Genomic DNA, 20,050 nt, shown 5'->3' on the forward strand with positions numbered 1-20,050 from the left:
TATGGATGTCTATGGTGTGGTGATCAAAGTACTGAATGTCAATAGGAGGTTCTTGAGTCATATAAGCTGATGACTGTACCAGTACCTCTCACAAACCACAGGGACCGTTCGACCAGGAGGCATGCACGTCATTCCACTCAATCAACCCCTATGGCAACCACGGGAGCAGGGTGGTCTTCAGAACATGGAATCTGGATCACATGTAGGTGTTGGGTTATCAGGGACAGGGTTATTAGGTTATGGTTGATGTATTAAAACATTTTATTCAGGAACTTGAGACACTAGTCTCCATTATTGTTGGATATTACCTGTTCCAACTCCCTTTCCTTTTCCTCCTCATTACAAATATTGTAAAATATGTGTGTCCAGGATTGAGACGAAACGGGCAATAATCATCCCGACCTGCTGGACGCTCTCTGTGGCCACAAGTGCAGTGACATCAACATGGAGTATTTCTACATTCTGCTGTTCACCAGAGTAAACCTGAAGCTTGTTCACTGTGTGCCACAAGAAAGGACAGCACAACCTACACTGTGAGAAGAGAAATATCTAATTTATGCAAATTAAGTGTGAGAAGTAGACAGAAATGGGGAAGTTTTCACAAGAACTAACATTTTATACTTTTAAGAAAATCATTTATTTATACAAATGAAGTGAGACGTACATGTTGACATGAATTTACAATGCTGTGAATCTGTTAACCGGTTAACAGATGTAAGAGCTTACAATCTTGTATCCATTCAGGCTGAACCAACTCCTTCTTTGACCCCATTAGAATGGTTCCAGCTTTCTTTGACATGGCGCTCATTTTTTACAACCTCAACTCAACTTCCCGTAGGCCTACTTTGACTAAATCAAATCTACTCTTCAGACTTACAATAACTTACAAGAAGCAAAATGCTGTTCTACATTCTCTTTGCCATTTTTGTGGCTGTGATAGCAGTTGCTTTTTCCATCAGCTCTGGGAAATTGTTTCAACGGCTGGTCGGCAGATTTTGTTGGCCAGCTTTACTTTGTTCATTTACATTAGGGTGCTAGTGATAAAGGCATTGAAGAATTACGCACGAGGCTATGGGGCCACTGTTTGAAATGATTGTTTCATCATTTGTTTATTGCATTCGTTTGTTTTTGCTTAATAAAAAGAAACAAAAACTTTTGTTACATCTTTCAAACATTTAATCTCTGGAGTTTTAAATGTAAAGTTTTGTCGTCAGAAAGGTATTTTTCAAATAAACAAGCTAATACTTGCAGTCAAGAAAGATTAATGTGCTCTGTGTATTGGCAGTGATAATAAAATGCATTGTTTGGACTACAATTATTACTGGAATAATATTTTTCATTCCGTCAGGCAGTTGCATAGCAAACTACAAAAAGCACTGTGCATAAATAAGGCAGTTGTTAACAGGCGATAAAAAAAAACATTTATCAAAAATATATCAAATGTCTTGATTGCTTGGTTTATAAGAATCAACAATATATACACAATAGCGCACTATTTACCTTTGCAGATATAAACAATATTTTGTTAGTGCAAATGTCTTCAGTCTCAGAGGATACATAACTACAGTATATACACATTTATAATTTGCACAAATCATGTCTTCATATGATCTTCAGGCCATCAATAATCATTAACAAAACATTAAGAGAAGTGCCAGTGTTTTTTGAGTAGCCCTTTTACATCACTCATGTAACATGGTAAAACAAAGTGTTGACTGTGAGGGAGCCATGTAGTGGCTAAATGGACAAGTGTTAACTTAAGATCTATATACTTACAAATAGCAAAAATCGCTGATCTACACATCTTTATAGATATGCAATTGTTGTTATGATAGAATGGATTCAAACCACAGCTTACAATTTCATTTTAAATCCCTCTCTTCAATGCTGGCTGTGGCATGCTGGAAACGAACACTGAGCATGTTACACAGGAGCACGTTCACTTTCTCAGGCTAATTACCGGTAATACATCATTGTCATAGGAAGGCTATCAGACAGACACATTAGAGTAATTAAAATGACTTGAGGCTGAGCCACTGTCAAAGATGGGCTGAGGAGAAAATATGAAGACATGTTGATCAATGGGTCATAAGCATTAAAGTTTCCATATTAAATGTATTTGGATCGGTTCTTTGTTTAAAATAAAAATGTAAAAACCTTCATAGTATGCAGGACATTAGTTAACTCTGGTGCTTAAATGAAGATATCGTACATTTTGGCTAGAAATTGCTGTTTGAAGGAATCATTTCATGTTTGTATCTAATTTAGTGACAAGGCTGGTGGCATCAATAAATGTTGACCCTTTTATTAAACAATTGATTATCTGAGCTGTTCAAACCAATGTGAGATTTAACTTGCAAAATAATTCCATCTTGTCCCCATCACCGCTTTAGTTTGAAATATAAATCACCCCTGTACAATCTCACAACCAAGGCACAACTTTCAATTGATGCTTCTCATTCACTTTACACTGCTGTAATACAAACAGAATAGCATGCTGAGATAAACCATTGCAACCTAGCACAAAAATCTAGTCTGTCAAAAACGGGGTAAAATCTGCGTAATGAAAGTACCACGGGAGAACACACTCCAGCCATTATCAGAATAGACAAAACTTGTGCCTGTAAAAGTTGAACTTCCAAACTACATATGGAACATATTTCAATAACACCATATTGCATTACTGCAGCCACTAAATCTAATTCTCTCCAACAATCACATGGCCACTTTTTGTCAGTTTTATTTGGCTTCTTCCTTGGCACAGTGTCCTCCTCCATAGGCGAGTGAGTGTTCAACATAACCATGTATAATACACTAACTGCCTCCTCTGTCATCACACTGCATGTCAGCGTGGCTCACCTCCTCTTCATCACCGTCTTCAGGTGCATAGAAATGTTGTCTCCTATGCTCTCGCCGGCTCCACATGGATGTGGCTGCTGGTCTTTGCAGATATTCCTCATCCTGTGACTGTGACAAGGAAGAAGAAAAAACACATCATACACAAACCACAGTCAATACATCTACATCAACTGTACGAGCCAACAAACAAAGATGCAGCTGCCTTCGAGTTGCTTGTTTGAACAGGAGAGGAAATCCTATCGCTGTGATGTTTGACGATTCAATTTGTCACATTTAGGACTTTATCCTCCTTGTTAAATACTTAAACCCTATATACACTTCATTGACCCGAGTCAACCAGGGGTCTATACTCGGCCCCCTACTTCAAGTGGTTCAAGTGGTTAATAGACAGTCACAAGGTAAATGGAGTCCCATGTCTGGTGATTGAAAGATACTGTAAGGTCTATGCCTGTTCCCTAGTATATTAGTATAACTGGGAGTATTACACGAAGGTGTAACCCCCCCGCCCCCAAAAAACAGGACATTTCGTATTTGTGATGCATTTAAGTTTGCATGACCTCTGCCCACTTCTGACTCAGTCAAGGTGAGTGATTGCCGCAGAAAATAATTGCTTATGTTACTGTAGATTCAACTTTTAAATGTCACAACATATTCTGTGTGGGGCACAGGAACTATACAATAGATATTGTATAGACCTATGCAAGCAGAGGTGACAGAAGTACACACACTACCTACTCTAGTAAAAGTGGAAACACTCATCTAAAAACGTACTCTGGTAAAAGTTAATGTACGATTATTTATTTTTTTACACAAGCTCTTAAATTTCCTTTAAAATATACTCCCGCACATCATCTTCTTCACCTACAAATACTGTACAATACATAATAATGTATTTATTTGGAACAGGTTCAACGTTTCAGTACACAGACCTTCATTACGTAATCTTCAGATCAGATAACCTGATGAAGGTCTGTGTACCGAAACGTTGTTCCTGTTCCCAATACATTTATTTTCATATGCAAGTGAAGAAGATAGTGTGCAGGAGTCCTTTATCTTACAATAGTTGGCCAGTGGTCTTCTCTTTTGACCTGTACGCACATGAACCCTAGTATCCCTATTTGGGGTTTGCCATAATAGGCAAACATTCAGCGACAATAGGCAAACATTTGACAAAAATAGGTCGAGAAGCTCACTCGTAGACCAGCTATTTTTATTATACAACGTAAAACATAGTATAGACCCATGTTTAAGTGCTTAATCTGTTTCTTTAATCTGACACAAGTTGAAGAATCGCAGATGAGAAAGCAGTATGTACTTCAAATCATGATGTGTTTGTGAAGTCTATTAAACTGACAATTCAAACTATGTAGATCAAATAATACGATTTTACATGAGAGAGCAACAAACATGTACTCAATTCTGCTATCAGTCTCTGTGCAACAACTTTGCTCAAGCCTGCTTCTGCAGAGCCTTTGATAATCATCACTACTGCACAGCTGGCTTCACTGATCACTTCTCTACTGTGTTGCTTCTGTTTCTCTTTGTCCTTAAAAGGGGAATACCACTTATTTTCAACATTAAACCATGTCATAATATAGCTTAGAAAACAATCCCATCCTCCCCTTCCATGTTGCCTAGAACTGGAGAATCGAATGTTGGGGCCACCATGTGATCAGTGACATACGGAAGGTGATGGAATCTGCCCAATGCAGCGGAAGAAAATAAGCTGATTATTCCCCAAGATTAAGTGTTATGTGAATTCTACAGTAACAAGTCTTTTTTTGAAAATGTAGTTTAGCTATATATGGTATAGATTTTTCTTTAAAAATGTGAGTAAAAGTCTAACGTCTTAGGGTAAAGAAATATTACAGATAATTATTACATAAGTACAGTAAGATATATTATATTAGATAATGAAATTAAGTTATTAAACTAAGGTTTACAAAAATATTATTCACATACAGTACTTTGAAATTAGCGTAAAATTGTGTAATTGTATTAGGCTCCATGCAAATTATATGGCAACCTTTGTCATTCTAATTGATTAATTAGCTATATTACTTAAATTGGTCATCATTTTGATGAAAGGTTAATGAAAGAAGCATTAGTCTGATCAAAGTTACTGACTGGAATATCTGTTCTTGATTTAGATGAGTGGATTTCTGAATTCAATGTCTAATAGCCACTCCTGTCCATCATTCTTTTAACATGTCAAGGCTCGTGAACATCATTACGCATAATGTAACTTAACATTTTACCAAGGACAACGCACCAGACGGTCAGAGCATGTGGAATACATACAAAAAGGCTCCTGATGTGCCATCGTGTATTCAGAAGTAAAGATGTTTATGAAGAAAAAGCTTCTTTTTAGGGTAGTTTAATGTACAGTATGCACCATGTAGCTTCATCATACAAAGACTGTAGGTCTTTGTATGATGAAGCTACATGGTGAAATGACAACTAAGCACATAAAGTATAAATGTGACTTCAGTTTGCGTGCAAAGAATAACTATACTAAAACTATACTTTTCCCATTAAAATATGACCACATTTTAATCTATTAGACATCATACAACCCGCCCTACAGATAGACCAATTCTGAAGCCAAGATATACAATCAATATTATGCTGATATTAAATGGCCAATCAATCAGTGCATCTCAAATACTATTAACAGCCAAAATTCAGCATTCAGATGGGGCTAGTGGATAACTGGGTCATGTTAGGGAGAAGTTTCCATGGCAATAATTGTTTACAGAAATGCAATAATTTCTTCCTGTTTCCCCAGGTACAGAAATAGTCTAAAGAAGTGGTTCTAAAAGTGGGATCCAGGGACCCCCATGGGTTCCAGGGGATTACTAACAAAATGAGTAGTTTTAAACACTCGAGCCCCATTTTGTCCCATTTTCCAAAATAGCCAATCTGTGGCAACGCGCTGTGAGCTTTTACGAATGAAAAATGTTCTCTTATGGGGGTCCCCCTCCCTGGCACAAAATCGTTTCAAATGCGGGTCTGTGTGGTCAAATGCATATTATAAATTTGGGAAAATGTTCAAACTTTTCCGTGCCAAGGACGCCCAAAATGATATGTATTTGGCCGCAGACCCCCCATCTCAAATATTTTGTTCCAGGGACCCCCAGAAGCAAAGATTTGAGTTACAAATGTTCGCTTAACAATATATATATTCAAAAGGTTTGCACAAATTTTCAAGATTTTTCAAAAATAGCATATCTACAAGCTCATAGCGCATGTATATCTGCTATTTTTGAATAGCCAAAGTATAAAAGGTTAAAAGTATTGTGATGCTATATTACCACATTTTTCTGGGGACCCCCTGGTACCCCCTCAAGGACCCCTGGGGGTCCCCGGACCACACTTTGAGAACCACTGCTCTACAGTCCCTCACCTGCACAGCATCAAGGTTCCCAAAGAACTGCTCCACGGGCAGAATCTGATTACTGTCATCATCTGGGAAGGTGATCTTCTCGGGAACGCCGTCATCCGGGAAGGTGGTCTTCTCCGGAACATCCATCAGCTCTGCCTCCCGTTTCTCCATCGAGCCTTTTGTTCGCCACAAATCGGGCTCCAACCTCTTGCTGATGTCGTTCTCTTTGCCCTCTTGCTCATCGGGCTGCGGTGACGCCGTGCAGCGCCTTCTGTCCAGTGACTGGTGACACTCACAGCTGATGAGAGACAGCCCCTCCATGGGACTGTGTGGTTGTCTGCTGTTACCACCCACCGTGGAGGTACAGTGGGGGGCAGCTGCGCAGGCTGGCTTTGGTCTTTTCGTATCGGTTCTCCTCTTTGCAGGGGCCTGAGGAGGAAATAAGTTGAAATAAATTGTTGATGAGGCAAACAATTTCTCAACAGGTCTTTTGTTGAGAAATTGTCAAAGTGCTCACAATGTAGTGTTTTTAGTTAGTTTTTAGTTATTTCTCCACTATTTTCAATGCAAACCTTATCTGAGCCACACTTGCCCCTCCTCCTCTTCAGGTTGCCATGTCGACCAGACATCTGCGAAAGGTGAAAAAGTGAATAATATGGAATCCCCACTTGGCCAGGGGAGATATTGCACAGTACTACTCGTCAACCAGTAGGTGTCCTACATATTTCTCAATGGAAGAGTAGGGGGAGACCACCTCCAACCCACTGTTAACATTCTCTACCATACAGATTTTATAGTAAAATAAATTCTGTATTACAACTTTAAGTAAAAGTACCAATACTGCAATGTATACAGTATATAATGAATTGCAAGTAAAGTTCTGCATGTAAAATTCTACTTGAAAGTAAAATTACACACGTATTAGCAGCCAAATGTACTTTTATAGTATAAGTATTGGTCTGGTCCTTCTGAAATATTATATGACATCATAAGATTATTGCCTATTATGGCAAACGCACTTGCATCCAAAAAAAAAAAGTGGATGTGCGAATACTTCCTTTACATAGATCATAAGATTATTAACACTGAAGCAGAAATGTGTAAATAGCCATCAAAAGGCCAGAAACCACTGGATTAACCTTTAACAATGTGATGTGTTTCAAACGCTTGTTATATTATCCATTGTGTCAAATCAGAAAAGTTATAATAACCAAAGCTACCAAAGAAATAGAGAGAGATAGAAAGTAGCCTACAATATAAAACCTCTGAAATGTATTAGTCTGAAGTATAAAGCAGCATAAAATGGAACTACTCAGATCAAGTACCACACAAAATACAGTACTTGGGTAAATTTCCACTACTTGTAGCTCTATGCACTTGCAGCAAATGTGTACTCAAGTACAAGTACTTGAGTAAATAGCCAAGAAACTTTCCACCACTGTTTGTAGCGCTACTCTCTTGCACCTAGAACGCTTATTTGAGACCAAGCTGGATCCCATCAGCACGTTGTTGACATATACTTTGGCATGGTGGCATCGATGCCAAGTAAATGTCACACACACTAGCGACTGCATGGCTCAACAGCGTTGTAAACGAGGCGCCGCCTGTCTCTTTTAATGAGATGAACGTCTTAACTTTCCTGTCGTGGTGGTAGTTCTGATGTTACAAAGCGTTAATTAACAGATTGTATCTCTAATGTGTGATCGTGATGTTGTACTAGACGAAAGGCTGCCTGCAAACGGGTTTTCCACACGACGGGTGCCGCTCGCCGGGGGAGGGAAAGCCGATCTACAAGCACACAACACGTCGCGGATGCACGCGCTGTGAGCGTGTAGATCGGCTAGTATTTTCGGTAAAAGAAAACCAAGCCCAAGTAAACACTCACCTTCGTTCTCATTATTATTTCCACGCGCGGCCAGCCAGCAGACCCGACAGTCTCTACGACGGACGGAACGCTGCTGTTGTCACGGACCCCCCGAGTCCGTTTCACGCCATGTAAAAATACAACATGAGCTGATTCCTTGTTGCAGACAGTATTATTATGCGTGCTTTATCCGTGTTTTTAGGTTAGGTTAGTCTGGTTGACAGTGACCGTGGTTTTGTTTGGTCTGGTCTCTGTGTCCGCCTGGCTGGCTGCTTCTTTCCCGGCAGTTCTGTGTGAGTCACGAGAGAGGGCGCAGTTCAACTACAGGTCGCCAGTGTTGCCAGATTTTGCGAGAGAAATAAACAACCAGGTCTATGAAAACAAGCCCAAAAGAGGCGACTATTACGCTACGGCTGTTTGAAAATGGCAGATCTACAAGCTCAAGACCTTGTAGATCTATATTTTCAAAAGAAAAACAAAAAAAATGTCATTTTGGAATATTTAATAGATGGGGGTCTGCGGACAAATAGCCTACAAATTAATCTGGGGGTCCTTGACATGTTTGAGAACCACTGGTTTAAACAACATAAGGAAACAAGCGCAAATAAGCAACTAGTACTACACTTTAGAAACTCAAGCGAAGCCCCAAAAAACGCAAGCAACTTTACAGAATAACAAGCCTAAAGTCGCTTATAATAAGCGGACATGGCAACCCTGCAGGTCGCCCCTCCCCTCCTTTTATATACTCCATAGTACGACGGTGTCGCTTGGGTAAAAACAACAACAACATATGTATAAGTTAGTTAACAAGCTAACTGGCATCATAAAAGGAGTTAATTCTATTAAATCTTCCATCAATTGTGAAATATTGAAATGTTCTTTCTTTTTTGCTATTGGTTAAAAAGCAAGTCAGCCACTAGAAAGGCTACTACTCACACTATTACAGTTGAGTTCACACATGTTGTTATTGTACACGTGTGTGTGTGTGTGTGTGTGTGTGTGTGTGTGTGTGTGTGTGTGTGTGTGTGTGTGTGTGTGTGTGTGTGTGTGTGTGTGTGTTCCATTACTTTTTAACAGCTCTGATGATGTGAATTTTTTTATTTATTAGATATTCGTTTTTGTAAAGATGTTATCTATGTACCCTTCAGCTTAAACCTAACCTGTTCTATCTATGTAACAAGCATTTCAGTGTCATTGTGGAGTTGTGACAGAAATATGTCACATGAACACCAGGGGACGCTGTAAGCCTTCTCAACGTTCAGTGAATCGAGCGCTTTTTGAGAGCGCAATCTGTCATGTGCCTTTAGTAGTTTTATAATTCAGTATAGCGCAAGCATGGACTAAATTTGACGTTTTTTAAATAGCCAAATTGTATTAAATATAATCTGTAGAAATATAGCTAATAATAAACGTTTCTTTAAAAAAAAAATCTCACTTCTGTGACCTAATAGTCTACCTCAATTTTATGTAGCCTACTATCCGACACAGTAACAATAAAGAAACCTTAAGCCTTGAAAATGTCTAGGCTACTGTTTACTCCACTTATTACATGTATCAGTGTATTTAGACTTTTATTCCAGTCCAGGGTTAGGTTTAATGAAAGAAAGTCCTGGTCCCCAATATGGTGGCCATGATGCCGCCACCTGTGTGATGTGCGAGGGAAACAGCGGTGGTAAAAGTACTCACATTTTTACATACCTTTAAGTATCAATACTGCAATATAGAAATACTCAGTTACAAGTAAAAGTCCAGAATTCAAGATTTACTTGAGTAAAAGTACAAAAGTATTGGCAACAAAATATACTTAAAGTACCAAAAGTAAAAGTAGGCTACGGCTACCCATGAAGCAGAATGTCCCATTTCACAAGTTTTCAAATGTACAAAATGTATGTAACATCTTTTGAAAATAGCAGATCTTCAAGCTCACAATGCATGGCATCGTGAGCTTGTAGATCGGCTATTTTCAAATGGCCAAAATGTATATGGTTGAAGTGGTTCATGTATGTTTTGTAATAATAATCGAAATCTACAAAGTAACTAGTGAAGTTCTCAATTGTAGTGGAGTAAAAGTAGCCTACAATATTTGCCTCTGAGATGTAGCGAGTAGGCTAGAAGTAAAAGTATCCTGGAAACTGGAAATACTCCAGCAAAGTAAAAAAAAATACCTCAAAATTGTACTTAAGTACAGAACTTGAGTAAATGCACTTAGTTACTTTACACCACTGACTGTCACACTCACACAGCTCCTTGGAAGAGGGAGGGGGGAGGAAAGAGTAGTTGGAGGAGGGTGGAGGGGTCACTACACACAGAGTCACTCAGCAGCCAGACCCAGTCAGTCTGCCAACATACAGAGGATGAAGAGATGTAGCTACGATCATGAGCCATTTGCTCAAAATGAAGGACATGTTGCCCATCATCATGGGACAGAATTCTGTCACCGAGGGAACATCATAGTCTCTGAGGGGACATCTGTGGTTTCACTGGATGGAGGCTCATGGCATCGCGCGCAGAAATAAGTTGAATGGATCTAAGTTCAAGGTGGATACAAATTAAGAACGATGCACCACGCATTCGAATGGGACTTAAAAAGAAATGTAGGCCTATGGCACACTATGCCAATAAAAGGTAATATATTATTGAAGGATTTCTCGGTGTTAAAAACACCCTGTGCGCAATTATAGCGATGGATCACTTTTTCAGGAGGAAGAGGGTCGGTCTGTTGAAAACTCTGCTGAGTTTATGTCTCATTTTTGCGTCTTTTCTCATGATCCACAAGTTAAAACTCGCGGATAAGGACGTTATTGGGCTTAAAAACACCCGGGACGCCGGATGGTGCGGTGGACAGGAATGCGTCTCCTTCAAAGAAAACAAGGGAGTCGTGATGAAAGTGGGGAACTTCTCTCCCGCGGCGGCGCCGGGCGACGAGCTGGACGCGCTTCAGCGGGTCACCGTCTCCAACGCGACCCCCTCGGCGGCCACCTGGGACGTGCATGTCATGAACTGCAGCGAGGACGCGGCCGTGAGGACCAAGGACTGGTTCAAGCGTCTGGATCCTAGATTCCATCAGTTCGTGTTACACAGACACTGCAGGTAGGCTACTAACTAATAGTGGTGGAAAGTAACCAAAGTAGGTTACTAATGCATTAACTCAAACACTGTCTGTAATTATTTATTATAGTGTTTGATTGTGCTTAAAGTACAATTTTGTGTTGGTCTACTTTTACTGTAGGCCTACTTGAGTAGGCCTATTTCCATTTGTCAGCGCTGTAGTAGGCTACATAGCCTATAGATATTCCACTACATCTCAGAAATATTGTAGTTTTACTTCACTACAATTATTTGATTGATTGATTGATTAGCCTACTTTATTAGACAGAAATGCAAACAGCATGAGGTTCAGTCAAACATTTGAGCTAAAAGGTTTAACACAAAAAAGTCATGCATGGGGACTTGTTCCATTGTGGTCCTTGACAGCTTTAATTACTTTGCAGATTCAGAATAGCAATACGAAACTCAATAAAATGTATACATTATGATGCATATGAATGATGTATATGATGTATATGATGTAAGTTAAGCTACCCAACAGCATATCAAGTTTATATGCTATACAGTTTATATTATAAACTGTCAAAGTAATTGAAATCAGCACCACTTTACTGCTGCAAATGAAAAACACATTCATGCAGACATGCATTACTAATTACACTCCAATAATATGCTTTTGAAACAGGCCAAATTTACATTTGGTACAGTAGCACAACTATGCCAATACTGTTGTACTTTTACTCAAGTAAAGTTTTGAATGCAGGAATTTTATTTGGAACAGAGTATTTCTATATTGCAGTACTGTTATTTGAACTTAAGTAAACAATCTTTGTACTTCTACTACTGCAGGTACTTCCCAATGCTGATCAACCACCCTGAGACGTGCAGGGATGGAGATGTCCACCTGCTCATGGTGGTCAAGTCCGTCATCGAGCAGCACGACCGGCGGGAGGCTGTGCGTCAGACGTGGGGCAGGGAACGGACCATCAATGGGAAGAAAATCAAAACTTTATTTCTCCTGGGGAGTCCGACGAGTGGCAAGGATGCCAAAAATCTCCAAAAACTGATCCAGTACGAGGACCAGATCTATGGAGACATCCTGCTGTGGGATTTCATGGACACGTTCTTCAACCTCACTCTCAAAGAGGTCAACTTTCTGAAATGGTTTGACATCCACTGCACGAGCGCAGAGTTCATATTCAAGGGAGATGATGACGTGTTTGTGAATACAAACAATCTGTTGGACCTGATCGGCTTTAAGGTTGAGGGCCACAAAGTCGCCAACTTATATGTGGGTGACACCATCTCCAAGGCGATACCCATCAGGAACCGCCAGAGCAAATACTACATTCCTAAAGAGTTGTATGACAAGCCGTACCCCCCTTATGTCGGGGGAGGGGGGTTTCTAATGTCATCCCAGCTTGCCAGGCGACTGTTCGTGGTGTCAGAGGACCTGGAATTGTATCCCATCGATGATGTGTTTCTGGGCATGTGCCTTCAGAGGCTGCGCTTGGCACCGGAGATGCACCCGGGCTTCAGGACCTTTGGTATCACCAAGCGCAGGGTGAGCCCCATGAACAGCGAGCCGTGCTTCTACAAGAACCTCATCGTGGTGCACAAGCTCAGCTCGCAGGACCTGCTCAAGATGTGGAGAGTGGTGCACAGCGAGGACCTCGTCTGCGCAAAGAGGACTTCCATGTGATGATGGTCAAAATGCATCCCACTCCCCGCTCGCCTCACAAACACACAGGACTACATACATTGTAAAGTCCCGAGTATTCATTTAACTCGTGAGATTGTACAAATGGAACTAAATGTACCAAAAAGGGACCATTTGGTTCCATTTGTACACTCTCAGAGTCACAAATAGATTTTGGTCCATTTGGTTCCATTTGTATAGACCTATCCTCAGAATTAAAAGGCTCCATTTGGTTCCATCTGTACCCTCTCAGGATTTTACAAAATTTACAATGAGGGCTATTGTGTATTTGTGTGATCATGTGATTTTATGATATTCTAATTATCAAACTGTCCTTTTAAAAGTTGGAGAGCAGTATTGTATTACATTTTTCTTCTCCTGGGCTCTAGAAGCGTAAATTCATGATTGATAGAATAGTTTTTGGGGTTGTTTGTCTATTCTGTAATGTCACATTACCTGGAGAGATGTTGTGGATCAGAATGACAAAATAGTATGTAGGCTATTTGGGGTTAACAGCTCAAATAACAATAATAAATCTTATGTAAGCTCATGTCAGCCTCTCCCTCTCCATACTGCACGGTCTGGGACAACGTGGTGAGTGACATCACAGTGTCAGGCATTTTTTAGGTTAGGAGATCAAAATTGACAACTGCACTTTCACAGGACAAAGGAACTGCAAAAGAAAACCCCTGTATCTACCGCTTTTTCCATTACCCCCTGGAAGTGAGAGCTGACACTCTACACGTATAGAGAACACGTCATGTGACCCTAGGACACAAGCCAAAACCTATTTACAATGCACTGTAAACTGTTGTCTGTCGGGCAGGAACCTTGTATGTCCAAAACCGTTACTTTTCAAGAAATGGAAAAAAATAAAGTGTGTTCCAATGGTACCAAATTATAATTTAGTCACAAGCTCTTGTTAAAACTTTTCAGCGGTTAAATATTTATAAAACCCACAGACAGACAAAACTACTTTCAACCTGGCGTCCTTATTTTGAGCATTTATTTATTTTGAGTCATTAAAGGCAAAAATATTATTTTATTTTATGTGAAAAGAGCATATCTACAATCTATAAGCTGACAATGTTCCACAATGTGACACATTGTGAGCTTGTAGATCTGCTATTTTCACAAGCGTGGAGGAGGCACCAAAGCGTTTCTCTAGCGTGACACTATCGTAAAGACATAAAAGATGAAATGTAGAGATACAAGGTTGATGCCCGACAGCAACAAAATATTGCGTGGCATCAACCAAACATTTAGACTTTTTAGCCCATAAAATGTCAACTTGAGGCAAATGCAAGGTTTCTGCACAGCCCTGTAAATCTTTTAATGTCTAGTTCATTTAGGTTTACTTTTGATGGCTTCAATGTGACTATCAAATTACACTATAAAGGCCAGTCCACACCAATGCAACTCCTTGCAACTGCCATTTGGGGATAATAGTTGCAGTTGCAAGGAGTTGCATTGGTGTGGATTGGCCTTAATGAGTCGCCCTCATTGCACATATCTGTGAAGATAAATTGCTTAGAAAAAGACAATAAAGATGATCATACATGTTGTTAAATAGAATATCAAAATTGTCAAAATCAAATGTTTTTTATAGTTAATATATTGTTTTATTGTCACTTTTGTAATTTTGTTTAAATAAATGTGATTTGTAGAGAAACCAAAGAAGCTTAATGAATCTACTACTGTAGATGTTTGTATGATGGTGTACAGGTGTACATAAAACTGCGTAAATAATGAATACAGAATATGTGAAGTGTTTGATAAAGAAAAGCCAATTTGGAATGCTTCAACTTCATACTAATGCTGAATTCACAAAAACAGAGATGGTGGTTTTCCTCTAAACATCCACGTCACCTTTGTGTATAGTATACGTGAACTAGACGTACTGTATACAATGTATACAGTACGTCTAGTTCACACCCTGGTTCAGAGAAACCACAGCGAATTTCCTGTTGCAACGAATCTCCCCTCACCCTAGAAGACAATGCATGGAACCAAGCTGCTTTCTCAGAACATGGAAGCAGAATTCCAGTGATGATGTGACTGTGAATTCAAATTCTGGTTATGAAATTATATTTCCCAAGATCTGTGTAGCAAGAGGCTACAGTATTTTGTTTTATGTCTGTTGCACATTTTCAATAAATGTGACTTTGTACTATATGTTCTTTGTATAAGAGTTGTATATAGTTGTATATAATAATATAATATAATATAATATATAATAAGTGCTAGGCCGGTCACAATTATTACATAATCGCCTGATCGCAATTATTTGAGATAATTGCAATTATTTTGCAAAATCATCATAATCGTTTCCATTCATCTGTATAAATTAATCTGTTGGAAAAATAGCAATAGCAATTTTTACAATTATTAAATGTATGAAATGTATGGCCTGTTTTTGGCCGTAACGATTTGTTTACAAAGCCTAAAAGGCAAACAGAAATATAATTTTGATTATATATATATATATATATATGTTCCAATATTCAATGCCCAAAACAGGATTAAACACACACGCTAATTGCAATTATTTGTACAACAATTATTTGCAACCAAAATGTAACGAGTGTGAAAGCCCTAGTGAGTGCTAAACGGATGGGTGGAGAGGGTTGTTCAACTGTCATTTAGAACAGTTAATAGTGACCATTATGCAGTGATTATACAGTAAAAAGGGAACTGCTTGGCTTAGGGAACTACAGTCAAAACGGCATCCACAATATGCAATTTATTTGAACAAATATAGATGGACATAAAATAGTCATTCTGAGCTTGAAATTCATGTGCAAGACATTCAGCGACAAGTACTGACAAACGATAATGCATCATAATATAGCAAATCCATTCCATTTAACACTTGTAATGTGTACGCATACATTAAGAAACAGACCCATATCAATGCAAACGGAAGTGTGGTTACAGGAAGGGATGGTTTGAATCTGTAACAATTGTTACAACAGCTCAGTCATAGCTGACATATCACAACAATGTGATGCTCCACTGTCAGCTATGCACTATTAAATATTTAATCCATTTAATTAATCCTATTTTCCAATAGGCCATATTGCCTATTGGAAAATCCAAAAAGTTTATCATCAAAGTAGATGCACAAATGTCCATGCTGTTGTACTTAAAGCTACAATTCGCTTTATGTCCTTTCCTGACGGAGAGGTAATTGCAACCCGGGTCTCCCGCGTGGGAAACCATCTACTGCTCATCCAAGAGGGATTCAGACAGAGCTACCTGTCAACCAGTAGGTTTCCAACCAGACAACAGGGTCTAAATTTCTCAATGGAAAAGTAGGGAGACCACCACCTCCAACCACTGCAGATGTGCTTATTGTATTAACATACTACTATACCATACGGATTGGTTAAAATGTTGTATTCATTAAGGACATCATGAAATCTTCAGAAGTGGAGGCGTGTTGTGCCTCAACCAATCAGTCTCAGTTGACCGTCCCGCCACCTTGGGTTATACGATCGATGGGCTCTACACATGCAGCTGTTTGTCTCTTGTTGTATAGAGCAAGGGAGAGAGAGAACGAGGCAGTGCTGAGACACTTTATGTTACAGCATTGCCTATTTCTCACCTTGAATGTTTTCATATACACATTTTAGTGTACTATTTATGTTTAAAATTAGTTAGATAAAGAACATAGCATCCCAAGAGTGTCAGCTGTATGTGGGAATCACACAGGTGAATGAAATCATGATTCATAATTATCCATTCAAGGGCTTGCTGATGTAATAACGCAGTACGTTTTCGTTTGACAGGAAGTAATTAAGATTGGACTTTTAGGAACCTTTGACATGAAAATGCACACATGCATCTATTGTTAAGTATATCGCCATTATGACTACGGATATGCTCTAAAAGTGTGCAAAACATATTGTTCATTTCATTAGGTGTTTAAAATAAGAGTTTACTGACAGCATAATTTGGATCACAGCCAGTGCAATACTATATAGCACAGCATTCTACTCATAAAGTATGATTAATTGAATTTATGAACCATAAAATGTGTTAATGTGCCTGAAATGCAGAAATAGGGGCTAGGCTATATAAAAACTGTATCCAATCTTTTTCTTTCTAGTACTGTACTTCTGTTTAGTACAAAATTCTAGTTCCCTGAAAAGTCCGTCACTAGATTACAGCATATAAAAACTCTGCTGAATTGTTAAGATTGTCACTAGACATTTAACAAAAAATATATAATTCAATACAGTCATACATACGATACGAGAACAGATGATTCAGTGAAGCACAATAACTTTGGCAAAGTGCTAAAGACCAACATTCTCACCAGTACAAAGTTATTTCAAGAAAATAAATGAACAATGTAAACACGTGTACTGTAAAGCTCCTCTCAGGCTGTGAATGAGTACATTTCGGGTTTTCATACATTCAAGGAGCGTTGCCTGTCAGAATGGCTCCTGTCGGGAACAACGGCTCCAACTGTTGATGTTAAGCCTAAAAACAGCCGATCTATTAACCTTACAACGCGTCGCGATGCAACACGTTGTAAGCTTGTAGATCACCTATTTTTGGCCAAACAAGTCCCTTCCCACTTCTCAGCGACAAGGTTTAATTAAAGCTGTTCAAAACCAGAAGATGATTATTTTTTGTTCAGTGTAGAGAGAACGAATAAAAGGAAGAAGAAGGAGGACATTTGACTCTACGGCAGACCCTGCCCTACGTGGATTGTGGAGGTTCCTCCTCCTTCGGATGTGGAAGGCCCCAGTATTATGGAAGTGCAGTGTCACCGCTTGCCCGGTGTGTGACGGTTGGCCTGGCTTCGGCTGGTCCGGGGGGCCAGGGCAGGGATCCGGCTGCCTCTCCCCATGGGTCTTCCTCTGGCCCCCACAGACCAGGCCTGTTTCAGCTTGGCCCCGCTGGCAGGTTTGCCTACACGCACACAAAAAAAAACACACACACACACATGGGATATACAGTGGTAAGCAGTTATGTACGCGGCGAGCATACGGGACCTGTGTGTACTAACTACACACAACAAACAGGAGCCTCCATTGTCCGAAATGCAGGTATAAACAGAGGTGACACGACAAGTTTCATGATGTAAGCGTCACGTGAGCATGTGAGCCAACACTGGGCGGCCTTTGAATAAAACATTGTTAACATCCCTGAACCTTAACGTTTCAATAATGAACAATCTCTGGCCGGTGTCACATTTGCAGAACACCTAGTTTACAACACAAATGCTCTCAACACCAAAGCCCACACTAGTATCGTTCAAGTCATGTATTTCTATACAGTAAAATCAGTGTTTAAATTATCCATTTGTAACTCAGAGAGTGTACAAATGTAACCAGTTGGACACTTATGGGTCCATTTGGTTACCTCTGTGCACTCTCAGAGTTAAATGAACACTGAGGACTTTACCGTGCAACAGCTTTCTGCGAGGCTTCGACCATAGTGGAAAGGCTGCAGATTTTAACCAACAAGCGCTTTGGCTGACACATAGGAGCTTTTTTGGAGAGGTGGGGGGCAAAGAGAGAGAGAGAGAGAGGGGAGTGGGGTGGGTGGATGGATGAATGATTTACCTTGTGCTGGCTGCGTTCTCTGGGCCACCACAGTTCTCCGCGCGTTTTGTTTACAGCCCTCCCTGCCCATAAGGTGAGCCTTCCAGGCCTAGCAGGGGGACAAAGTATACCTCAGTTAAGTCAGCTCCACTCCCAGGCTTCTCTCTCGGCAGGGAGAGCCAGGGGTGGGGGGGCGGGGGGGGGGGGTGTAGTTGTGTGTGAGAGGGGTTGCTTTGGCGACTGCAGGCCCAGTCAGAGCCCTAATGGCCATCCCGCTACTGCTAACACTGGAGCCTTTCATTTGGTGCCTGCCTGCCGACAGCCCTGCGTTTGGGAGAGTTTGACTGCCGCGTGTGAGTTTTCCTTTAGCTGGAGGAATGAAGCCTGTGAGAGGTGAGGGGAAGGAGGGAGGGCTGCGCTCGTGTGGATCTCTGTGAGTGGTGGCCACCCGTTCGATATGGGGGTGTACCGTTGGGTAAAAGCTGATGATTTACACTTCACTGAATGACCGTGTCGCTATGATGAAAATAACTGATGTTCAACTTGAAGTTCAGCTGATGACGATCAGGTATTTTTCTTCCAGTGATGGGGTGAGTGCGTAGGCCCCTGGCGGATGCGTGAATCTAGATAGATAAATAGATATATAGGCCTTCACTGGTCACTAGGGGATTCAGTTGTGCAGCACTGCAGAAGGCATGAAACACAGATACAGGTAAGAGTAGAGATCCAAAAGAAGTACTAAGGTAACATAATAAATTAAAAAAATTCTGTCCTGGCCATCTGCACTCAACTGTCCAGGTTTACATGTATTCAATAGTACAAGGGGTCTTCAACACGGGGTCCGGGACCACTAGGGGGTCCTCAGAAATACTGCAGAGGGGCCAAATCTTTGTGTGACTTAATTGTTTTATTTTTACATTAACCACTTGAAACCTTGCATCCCTATTCTGGGGGGAACATTAGCCAAAAATAGGCAATCCACAAGCTCATAAGTCGTGAGCTTGTAGATCAGCTATTTTTGGCAAAGAAGTTTGGTGTACAGGGAAAAAAGAGCAGACCAAGTAACGAGACAAAGGTCAAGTTTACAAAGTATTGAGGGGATTAAGTGGTTAAATGTCTGAAAATACACATTAACATTAATCCAATTTGTAGCGGTCCCTGCTTCATCTCTCTCTCAGGTAAGGGGTCCTTGGCATGAAAAACGTTTAAGACCTCTGCATTAGTAGATATAAATAAAGACATAAGTATCATCTATCACCAGTAGTATGGTATGGACATGTAAAATAGGAAAGACTTAGAATGTGCCTAATATTTCGTGTTGCGCAACTGTTCGATCAATAGTGGAGACTGGCAAGAGTCCGTACAATTCAACATTTTCCTCTTTCAAGTCACTGACTCCAATAAGAGGCTTCAAATTCCAGCTGGGCCACCTCGTTGGCAAAATGGGGGCACAAGTCAAAGCCACTAGACCTTGATTTCGGTAGAGAAAGGAGACTCGGGCCCGAAAGGCGAGCCACACTATTGATTAGGAAGCCAACAATGGAACCTAGAAAACCGAGAGAGGAGGAAGCGGAAAGGGGACACCACCGTTACGTACCTGCTTTTCCCTTCTCAATCACGGGGCAAGTGAATGCACA

The 20,050-nt window shown here is 40.3% G+C and overlaps 3 protein-coding genes across 6 annotated transcripts in view; 1 reads left to right on the forward strand and 2 right to left on the reverse strand.

Moving 5' to 3' along the window:
* Positions 1-1,078: 1,078 nt before the first annotated feature.
* On the reverse strand, positions 1,079-8,386 carry cUnh1orf174 (chromosome Un C1orf174 homolog). 2 transcript variants are annotated; one of them, XM_080443707.1, is made up of 4 exons: positions 8,130-8,386; positions 6,817-6,873; positions 6,266-6,673; positions 1,079-2,961 (listed from the first exon to the last, which is right to left on the reverse strand). In XM_080443707.1, the coding sequence occupies exons 1-4, from the start codon at positions 8,139-8,141 to the stop codon at positions 2,815-2,817; spliced, it is 624 nt and encodes a 207-aa protein (XP_080299833.1). In that variant the 5' UTR covers positions 8,142-8,386; the 3' UTR covers positions 1,079-2,814. The 2 variants fall into 2 exon arrangements, with proteins under 2 accessions (XP_080299833.1, XP_080299832.1); XM_080443706.1 differs by having other exon boundaries at positions 1,079-2,967.
* A 2,076-nt stretch (positions 8,387-10,462) lies between these two features.
* Positions 10,463-15,024, forward strand: b3gnt7l (UDP-GlcNAc:betaGal beta-1,3-N-acetylglucosaminyltransferase 7, like). The gene is made up of 2 exons (XM_080444716.1): positions 10,463-11,198; positions 12,006-15,024. Exons 1-2 carry the CDS (start codon positions 10,792-10,794, stop codon positions 12,856-12,858), a joined length of 1,260 nt encoding a protein of 419 aa, XP_080300842.1. The 5' UTR covers positions 10,463-10,791; the 3' UTR covers positions 12,859-15,024.
* A 571-nt stretch (positions 15,025-15,595) lies between these two features.
* Positions 15,596-20,050, reverse strand: part of cep104 (centrosomal protein 104) — a 51,058-nt gene continuing 46,603 nt past the window's right edge. For all 3 annotated transcript variants that reach the window (XM_080443701.1, XM_080443702.1, XM_080443700.1), the window contains 2 exons: positions 18,435-18,522; positions 15,596-17,778 (listed from right to left, as the gene is read on the reverse strand). In XM_080443701.1, the coding sequence (XP_080299827.1) occupies positions 17,633-17,778; positions 18,435-18,522 (234 nt within the window). In that variant the 3' untranslated portion in view covers positions 15,596-17,632. The remainder of the gene's footprint in view (positions 17,779-18,434; positions 18,523-20,050) is intronic.

This window comes from Gymnoscopelus braueri (genome assembly GCF_963280865.1).
Source record: "Gymnoscopelus braueri genome assembly, chromosome: 12".
Taxonomy (NCBI): domain Eukaryota; kingdom Metazoa; phylum Chordata; class Actinopteri; order Myctophiformes; family Myctophidae; genus Gymnoscopelus; species Gymnoscopelus braueri.

Coding starts and splice junctions, on each gene's coding strand:
- cUnh1orf174 (XM_080443706.1), bottom strand. Junction 6,674..6,816: donor GCAAGTGTGGCTCAGATAAG/GTTTGCATTGAA, acceptor TTTCCTCCTCAG/GCCCCTGCAAAGAGGAGAAC. Junction 2,968..6,265: donor GGAACCTTGATGCTGTGCAG/GTGAGGGACTGT, acceptor TCCTTGTCACAG/TCACAGGATGAGGAATATCT.
- b3gnt7l (XM_080444716.1), top strand. CDS start 10,792: ATGGATCACTTTTTCAGGAGGAAGAGGGTCGGTCTGTTGAAAACTCTG. Junction 11,199..12,005: donor GTGTTACACAGACACTGCAG/GTAGGCTACTAA, acceptor CTACTACTGCAG/GTACTTCCCAATGCTGATCA.